At 39.6% G+C, this 9,521-nt stretch overlaps 1 protein-coding gene across 2 annotated transcripts in view; it reads left to right on the top strand.

Annotated features, from left to right (window-relative positions):
• The window catches only part of LOC106945312 (transmembrane protein 200A-like), a 13,629-nt gene extending 4,458 nt beyond the window's left edge, over positions 1–9,171 (top strand). For both annotated transcript variants that reach the window (XM_015028911.1, XM_015028912.1), the window contains exon 2: positions 6,385–9,171. In XM_015028911.1, the coding sequence (XP_014884397.1) occupies positions 6,418–7,950 (1,533 nt within the window). In that variant the 5' untranslated portion in view covers positions 6,385–6,417 and the 3' untranslated portion in view covers positions 7,951–9,171. The remainder of the gene's footprint in view (positions 1–6,384) is intronic.
• Positions 9,172–9,521: the final 350 nt, after the last annotated feature.

Genomic DNA, 9,521 nt, shown 5'->3' with positions numbered 1-9,521 from the left:
AAGTTCGTGTGATTTTTTTAAAGGGGGGGGGGGGGGGGGGGGGGGGGGAGCAACTGTAAAACTGTAGGTATAAAAGAGCGTGTGTCAACTTTTCTATTCCAAATATGCGCATCAGGAGGAGAGCTTAACGAGTGGATCACCTAAGTGGATCAGTAATCCACATTTTAAAAATGTCGAAATATTTCTTCCCAGTGAGTATTTTTTTTAGTTGTAATAGCTTAATTTGGTACTTTCCTGAAAAGAGAGTTCTAACGCATTTATTGAAAGTCTATACATTTACTTCCAAACAAATTTAAACCAATGTTTTACCCTAAATTAGTCTGACCATTTCGATTCTCATCTCCCTTCAGTTCCCCGTCTGGATTTTCTCCCATTGAAGTGGATTTCTACACGGTATTTTAAAACAGAAGGAGAAATTGTTAATGGTCATGTCAATTTTTCTGCACAGTTTTAGAATAGTTTGCCTGTTTGGCAATGACAGTGGAGGAGGCAAACAAAGCCATTCAGTCCTTGTTGGACACAGTTTCAAATATTGAATTAACATTAACAGCCATCTCATTGGGCTCTGTGTTACATGTGGACATGTAATATGTTGCAAAGTTGTAAACCGAATGGCTCATGGTTCACTCAGAGTATTCCTTGACGGTAACGCACATCGGCGATGTCAGACAGGACAAAAAAATATTATTTTCTATGAAACAAAGCAAACCGTCTGTATCTCGTTGACGGCCGAAGCTACAAAGAAACAATTATTTTTTTAACCTGCTCAGCATCATCAATGCTACTGAGTAAAACACAATTACAGATCTAATTTGAAATCAATGCTTAGACCACCTTTGGACCAGAAAGTTTTGCAACAAAACATTATCGGCTTAAATTCTGGCTACGAGGGCAAATATTTTTGACTCATGTCTACATAAGATCTACATATAGCTTCTACGTTAAAATCAGGTTTATTGCTTTCAGGATATTTAGGCTAAAATTGCAGAGAAATTCTGAATCTGCTGCTGCTGTTGTAAGAGTGAATCATTTATGGTTGGAAATTGTGATTCATGCCAAACATCCAACATTTTTCTTTGGAAACAACATGAACGTCATCACTGTGGTTATCTGGAAAGAGTCTTGTTGTGAGTGAACAGCCTGTGCAGCACAAACATTTAGAGGATCATTAGATTAAAATGGGCGTTGTTTCCATCCACCAGTACAGTTCAGATATGGAAACACTTTGTCTTATTTGCAACATTTTCTCAATTATCTTGATATGTTGCTATAAAAACAAAACAAAAACATTGCCTTTTAAAGAAAGTGATGCTATTACCACAATATCAAATAGTTTTGTTTTGTGCTTTCTGGCATTTTTGCATAATTTACAGACTTTTTGTTGTCCTGTTGAATTTTTTTCTTTATTGTATGGGATTTACAGATAAACAAATAATGGCAAAATATCAGCACCTCGTTTCAGGTTAACATTGAAACTTTAGAATAATTTTCCAGGCTCTGGTATCCTCATCCCTGAGGGTCTTTCTGTTTCAGGATAAGCGGTTTGCAGGCTTTCTCACTTTTACTCACAGCATGCAACAAGTACCGAGTTATTTCAGGCTGTTTTCACACCTGATAGTCCAGTAGACTCGGTTAGATTGGGAACCAAAATTGCAAAATTTGTTACATTTTTAGTTGGTGCTGTTCACTTTCACACTGTACTGTGTCTAATGAACCAAATTTAAAAACCTGTTCACCTGTAGTGGCTCTGCACCACTTTCTGTTGAAGAAGGCAACAAAAAACATCTGAAGAAGACAGTTTTCTTCTTCACAAAACGTAAACAAAAACAGAGCAGCAAAATAATAATAATAATTAAAAAGAAATTGTTGTGTCAGATTTTAGAAGTTGTAAGTTTCTCTTTTGTCTTTGGCAAAAGACCATAAGCCATTTCTCCCATTATCGATAGATTCTTGTGTTTGTTTTGGTTGCATTTACCCAGAATTCCCTGTGTATAGTCCGCTTGCTTCTTTTGGAGCACTCTCTGGTCCGCTTAAGGTTCACATATGCATTCAAACCGCACCAGAGTTCATTTCAACCAAATTGAGACCTAGATTTTTGTATTCCGCATTTTTGGTCTGCATCAGAGTTCGATTGATCATTCACACCTCCCTAGACAAATCAGACTTTCTAGACTAAGTAGAGTTCAGTTAAAGTGGACTAACCCATACTGGTGTGAATGAACCTAGGAGTGGAAAATAGGCCACAGTTGAGTTTTTCTATCAATTTCATTTTATCTTCTGGGTCCATTTGCATCTTCTTTTACCTTTCACTTGACAAATACTATGTTTAAATTACCTCTTTGAGAATGTTCAGCAAATTACCTTTTTTCAGTCTGTATACTAAATTAGTTGACAATTATTTCTATAGATACATCACAATAAATTCAATTAATTATCTCAGCCCTACTCCAAATGTTGTTTTTGTGTCAGAAAAGAAAGTTTTAAATTTAGTTACCAATAAGTTATGTGTCAAACTTTATTATATTTTATGTTTTCTGACTCTAACACTTGATGAAAGTTTAGTTTTGAGTTGTTGCCCCTTAGAAATTAGTTTGAACAAAAGCTTTTTGAGAAAACAAATATTGGCACAATTATTTAAATCAAACTTCAACCAGCATGACCAAAATTGGAATACTGGACTAAACTTGATTAATTATTCTTTAATGATCTCAACGTTTGCCATAAAATTCCCGTCTCCATCAATGCAACACGGCGAGCTTTCTGTCCAGCTTCGTCATTAATCATAAATATAAAAACAAAACCGTAAAAAGAATACGTTACATAACTGGGCTGGTGCGTAAACAAGCGAGTAATGGTTTCTATTTTTCTTCGTGATGTACCGATCGTGAAGGGCGCTGTCATCTCAGAGTGCAGCTGTGCCGGTTGATGGATCTGAAAGCAGGAAGGAGAGGGTCAGCGGGGGAGATTTGGTGGGAGAGAGGAGAGTCGGGAGTGAGGTGCAGAGAACATGCCTGCTGGCTTCCTGTCTGGACACATTACACTGTCACATCCTGATACCGCACTTCTTATTCCCTCCTGTCAGCCTAGGTGTTTATCATCATGCTTTTTCCTACATCTTTGTATTTTTAGACATACACTGGACTCGAATTGCACCTATACATTTCCAGAGGGTCATTGTGAGGAAGCAGCATATTTTCTACTTGTTGCACAATCTCTGATGCAGGGCAGGATAAAACTGCACATCGTCCTTCGTAGGGGGAAAATAAGCTATTTTTGTCAATTTTACATCTATTTTTTTCTTCCGAAGCAAACCGCCGCACATTTTTGTTGTATTTTTTTATATAGAGTAAGCAATGATGTTCTATTTTTTGCTCCTGAGATTGATTACAGATGATGAGGTGGTCATGGATAGATGATTAAGTTGATGTTTCTGTATTTCCGCTGCAGTTTTCTGTAGGTGGGACTGAGTCAGCAGCTATATTTTGTAGTTTCCAAATGTAACACACTTGATCTTCTGAGTACTTTACACACCTCAGTTTTAGAATAGCGTCATTTTTTATACAGTCAGTTTAAAAATTATCCTGAAGATTTGTAGTTTTTGACTCCAAAATGTCAGTTTTTAGAGGCTTGGAGATGCTAAAATGCTAAAATCTAGTTAATTTAAGTGTCTATTTTTACCAATAAAAGGAAAAATAGTCAACTGTTTTGCATTATTTACCTAATAGAAAAATGGTCAGTTGGGCCAATTTATTATTAATAAGTTGATTATTTGTTTGCTGGTTATTTAGATCAGCTACAAAGTCCATCTAGTGTAATGCATGATACTTACTGAAGAATTGTGTGTTTTCATGATCAGCTCCTTTTTAACTTTTCAATACTTCTTTAAAATTTGACTCACTTAAGGGGTTCCTGTCAAAAAGTTGTTCCTTACGTGTCATGGGCTGCATGTTTCTTACTTTGCAGAATAACTCAATAGCAGGGTGATGTGTACTAAGCCGACATGTGACAATGTTCACCATAATGGATGCTGACACTGCAGTGCTGGGATCTTAATCTAGATGCCGTCCGTCTATCAAAACTGAATTTGCTACAACAAGCTTTAAGAACTGTTTGATGTTGAAAAGTAAGATTCCTGTCTACAAAATACAAAAGTAAGGTGATGCTGATTTTCATGTAGTGTTTTCATCATTCTTATTCTTTTTTTTGTAAAAAAGAAAAAAAAATGAAGCAGCAGCTGCTCTGTTACATAACTGCTAAACAACTGCTGGTAAAACAGAGTCCTTCACTGTTTTATTAATATTGTGTTTTCAGGGTTTGAATGGGGCTCTGGGTCACTTTGCCCCTTTGGCAACGAATTCCCTCGTTACATGCTCACACATTGTCGTTTTATCTCAACCCGCTTCTATTTCCTACTAGTAAATGGACAATTGTGCCCCAAATACCTAATTGTTGGACATTAGTTTACCTCTTGATGCAGAATTTTGATGGATTTCAGTGATTTGCAAAACTGTTCATTCTGTTTGTACTTTATGTTTCTTCGCAACCACAAGCTGAAATGTGTTTCATTAGGCTTTAGTCTGGCTGGACCAACATAAATTTATGGGTTATTTGTGAATTGGAAGGAAATCATACGTGATACTAATTTCATTTTGCTATAGGTTTATACATATTCCTCTTGTATCACTACTTTGTGTAACTATCTTTTGTTGTAGTTACATCTGCAGATCTGGTAAGGCATGTCGACACTGACTTGCAAATCTTAAGACTAAAAGTTTACTAATTTGTTGTTGAAAAAGCTTAAGCTTTGTCTAATTAGAAGAAAAATATTGTTGTGATCTAAACGAGGCCTTCATGTTTAAGGTTGACATCCCGCTGAAAGGTGAACCTGTTCCTAAGTCTCAAATCTGGTTTTATTCCAGGTCTGTCCTGCATTTAGTTCATCCCATCAGCAAGTCAATCAGCTTCTTTATCCCTTCTGAAGAAAAACATCCCAACATCATAATCATCCTAATTAGAAATATTGAAGTTTTAATGGGATCAAATTTTGCAAGACACAACAATAAAAATGCTCAGATTTCACAATTATTTTCATGTGATCACGCAGCCATCTTTAATAAATTAGAATATGTATACCAATGAGTATAAGTACTTTCTGAAGAAGCTGTAAGTGGAAAATCAGGCATCGTTTAACCTTTATGATGCCTTTCGCTTAGTGATAAAGTTCTTAAAATAAATGGACTTTTCAGTAATCTTCTTGTTTATTGAATCGGTCTGTACATGGTTTTCTAAGGATTCTTTACTATAACCTATTTCCATTGATTGTGGTTTTTCTTATGAAATATGACAGATTATTTGTGATTGCATTTTAGAGCCAGTGTGGTATTTATGAAAAGAAAATGTCAAATGATGACATGCTGGAGTCGGGTCACAGGGTTCTGTCTCTGTCTATGGGTTTGTCTGGCTCAGACTGGTTCTGTTAGACATCGATTCCCTCGCACTATCTCACCGCATGCATACAGGAAAATGAAGCGTGTTTGCTCTTTCTCTGTTGTAGCCATTAATAGATTCTCTACCTCATCCCCTAGGATGTTAATTAACAAAGCTACATAATTGGATTTTCAGGTTTATTTCCTTTTGTAAGCTTCATTTATAATAAACTATAATGGTCTGAGTTTGAAACATCTTTATGTTCTGTTTGGTTTGATTTTGTGACTCCGCCAATCTTTTAGATTTCCATAGTTTCAGACAGGAAGTGATGTTAATGGGAAGTAAAAAATGTGAATAAAGGATGGATGGATGGATGGATGGATGGATGGATGGATGGATGGATGGATGGATGGATGGATGGATGGATGGATGGATGGATGGATGGATGGATGGAGCTCATCTGCCTTCTCCCAGTGCTCCGAGTACAAACAGCAAAAATACACATCTTGGTCAAAAACAACCAATCAGAGCCAGGAGGAGGGTCTTAGCGCTGTCAATCATGCTCACACCCTTCCATTGCTCTCTGTTAAGCTACTATGTCTTCCCAACTGTAGAACGTGTCATGAATGCTCAGGCTAGTTGGCATAGCCACCAATGGTTGCAAAGTTTTCTTGGAACCATATGTTAAGCAGCAAGTACATGAGGATGACTGACAGCACTTCCTCATGGCTCTGATTGGTTGTTTCTGACTGGGAGTGGTACATTGATGTGGGTCACAATAGTACCTGGGGTATTAGATGGAGGATTATGTATCTTGTATTTTACTGTCATGACAAACAGGTCTCTAAATTTTTAGAGGCAAACAACTAAAAATGTTGAAATTTAAAATTTTTGGAGTCTATAAAATGATTTACTCTCTCAGATATTAGCTGACTGTTCTGTTTTGTGTCCTCATAGACTGAGTGACGAGCCTACTGTCCAGTCGCCACCATGATTGCCACCGGTGGGCTGCTGCGCATGAACAGGCGGCAGGATTCCCTCCGCTCCAAAAACCGAGCCGAAAATAAGCGGAAACGGAAATCCAAGAAGAAGAAGAAGAACGATGTGGTGGTGGTGAAAGGAAAGCTCAATCTCTGCTCGCCGGCTGGTTTGGTGGCTGCCGTTGGCGTTGTAATCCTCATGGTTGGGATCTCCATGGCCGTTCTGGGTTACTGGCCCAGTCAGAGTCAGCAGGAGTACCAGGAGCGCCGCAGAAACGGTGCCTTCCACAACAGCAAGATGAGTTACTCCAGAACCACACCATCTAACTCGACCCATGTCAAACATTCCTCAAGGCAGACCAATGTGTCAAACCAGAGCCATTCCAACAGCAGCAACCCCAATCCCGCTCCTCACTGTGGCATCCTCTGTGACTTCCTGGATAATTACCTTTACTCAGACAACCTGAAAGTCTTCGGACCGCTGGTAATGGGAATCGGTATTTTCCTCTTCATCTGTGCCAATGCCGTCCTCCATGAAAACCGAGACAAGAAAACCAAAATCATTAACCTGAGAGATATCTACTCCACGGTAATTGATCTGCATAGCATACGCTCGAAGGAGTACTCGCCTCTGAACGGTTTGGTGAACTACACTCAATCCAGAAGTGCCGAAGGTCCATCTGCGTCATTCCCGGCGAGTGGAGCACTCACACGCAGCTCCTGGCCTTCCACCGGACTCCAGTTGAAGGGGGAGTTGGACACCAACGAGCTGCTTAGACGCTCCTCACTGGCCAGCAGGCCACGGAGTTTTTCCAGAGATGTGCAGAGCTTTACAGACACCGTCTACAGCATCTACAAAGACTACAGCAATAGTAGCGAGCAGGCCCCGCAGCCTCGGCAGTGGGAGACCACCTCTATCGTCACGTCCTCTGTGAATGCTTTCACGCTGCCAGTGATCAAACTCAATAACTGTGAGGTGGAGGAGGCAGAGGGGCGCTCAGAGGAAGAGGTTATTATCGAGGCTGCAGCCGAGAACATTAAGGTGGAAGGACATGGCAGCAGCAGCAACAGTCATTGTGTTGAGATGGATGCAGCGGCAACTGACCCCCCGCCTCTTCATCAGAGCCAGGAGGACATGAGCACAGAGACAGGTAATCAACAGGGGGCGCCGCAGTCTCGGCCTCATCCACATTGGACCCAACTGTTTCCTCCGCAGCCTGTTTCCATGGCAACGGGCTCAAATACGTCGCTGAACTCCTTGGCGGATCAGCCGAGGCTCGCCCGGCGCTGTAGCCTGTCTGTGACTGGGGGACGTCAAAGTGACAGAGTGAGGCGTTTCAGCTGCCCTCGACTGGAGCGCTCAAACAGCAAGGGCTACATCAAACTGACTGACCTCGGGGGCGAGTCCTTCGACGCCTCCGATGCACACACATCTTCTTCGGCGGATCGGGCAGCAGAAATAGATGCAACACCGGAGAGAGAGGAAGGAGCTCAGGGAGGGGACGATTCAGTGACACCCAGCACTTCAGCGACAGAACCCTAGGTGTTTCTTTTTCAGCTAACGAGCCTCCCTAATGTCTCTATGGTGTTGTTGTTTGATTTGTACTTTCTTTTGCAGTCAGTAATGAATATGTGATGGCTACAGAGGAAATGGAAATGAAAAACAAATACTTAACTGCTAAGGACTATTGAAACATAGCCATGAACACTAGAGGGCAACACTCTTTATTATTAAAGGTGACCTATTATGCTTCCTTGAACTGGTAGGATAGGTCCATGGGCTAAGCTACATTTTTGCACAAAGTCCTTCTTAGATAATAAGATTTTAGTCTGCTCAGTTCACACTATTTTTATCCTCTTTCAGAATGAGCTGTTTTAGGGCCTTTTATCACTTTAAATCCAAAATAGCCCTTTCCAAGTTCAACTTTACACTTGCGTGTGAAAATGGCTGCAAACAGATACATAATTCTACAACCGACTTTGAACATTATACAAACATCTTTTCTGGATGGTCAGTCGAGAACAAAACACTTGTCTTTTCCAGCACATGCAGATGTAAAACCAGCTGACCAGGAGTTCCTGCTTGGGTTGCTAGGTAACGGGGGCTGGGCTCTGCTGGGGTTGCTAGGTAACCACGCAGTGTCCGTTGATTCAGGAACCTTTTGAAACAACTAATTTTCCAGTCAACAAAAAACATTAACTTATTGCCAAAAAACAGCTGTGTGTTTTGTTTTTTTTTAGTGCTTGGGCTGTTTTCAGAATTAACTGAGACCCAAATGGAAGTATAAAAACATGCAAAATGTGAATTTTACATAATAGGTCCCCTTTAAAACTACATCCCCTTCTCAATGTTCAAATGAAACTTTTCTATTTTTTCAATGTAGCAAGAGCAATATTAAAGACTTTAAAGGAGTTTTAGTAAAGCTTTGTAAAATAATATGACAGAGTGAAAAAAAAGTGAAGAAAATTCTATTTGAAGAGTCATTTAGGGCCAACATCGTAGCTTGTAAGATTACCAAATCTGTCTCCGATAACTGCTGTCCAACATGTTGTATTGTAGCATCAACATGTGCCACAGAAAACTGAAATAGTCTAGATTTGTTTCTCTGCATTGTTCTGTGAATTACACGTGAATTGGTGAATTGAACTAAATCTCAGGTAGACGTTTGGTTTAGCGTTGAGACCTTCATGTGAAGGTCTTCCTTTTGTGCACACTTGTTTACATGAAACATACTTGGTTGAATAAATCTGACTGTAACACCTCTGTTGGGTCCTTGTATGATATTAGAGTGAATACAACAAGTTCTTTGGTCTACCGTGATTCATTTAAGGTTTAGCATGATTATATGAAAGTGGAATCGCATGGAATACATCATATTTCAGCCATTTAAATCACCTAAAAATGTTGCTACTGGTTTGGACAAAAGCCAAAAAAAAATAGATTTTCACCTTGTCACATTTGTATGAGACAGATCTCTCAGCTAGTGATGCTAACTCATAAGCTAGCTGTTGAGAATAAGTATATTTTTGAACCTTTTTAGTTTTGTAAAGTACAGCTACTACTTGTGTTGTAGTTCCTTGAACTGATGTTGCTATGCTAACTTATCGTGAGGG

Source organism: Poecilia latipinna, unplaced genomic scaffold, assembly GCF_001443285.1.
Source record: "Poecilia latipinna isolate Pla-1442-1.1 unplaced genomic scaffold, P_latipinna-1.0 Scaffold139, whole genome shotgun sequence".
In the NCBI taxonomy this organism is placed as follows: domain Eukaryota; kingdom Metazoa; phylum Chordata; class Actinopteri; order Cyprinodontiformes; family Poeciliidae; genus Poecilia; species Poecilia latipinna.
Note: the sequence above shows the minus strand (reverse complement) of the source record. Positions and strands in the feature narration are given on the sequence as shown.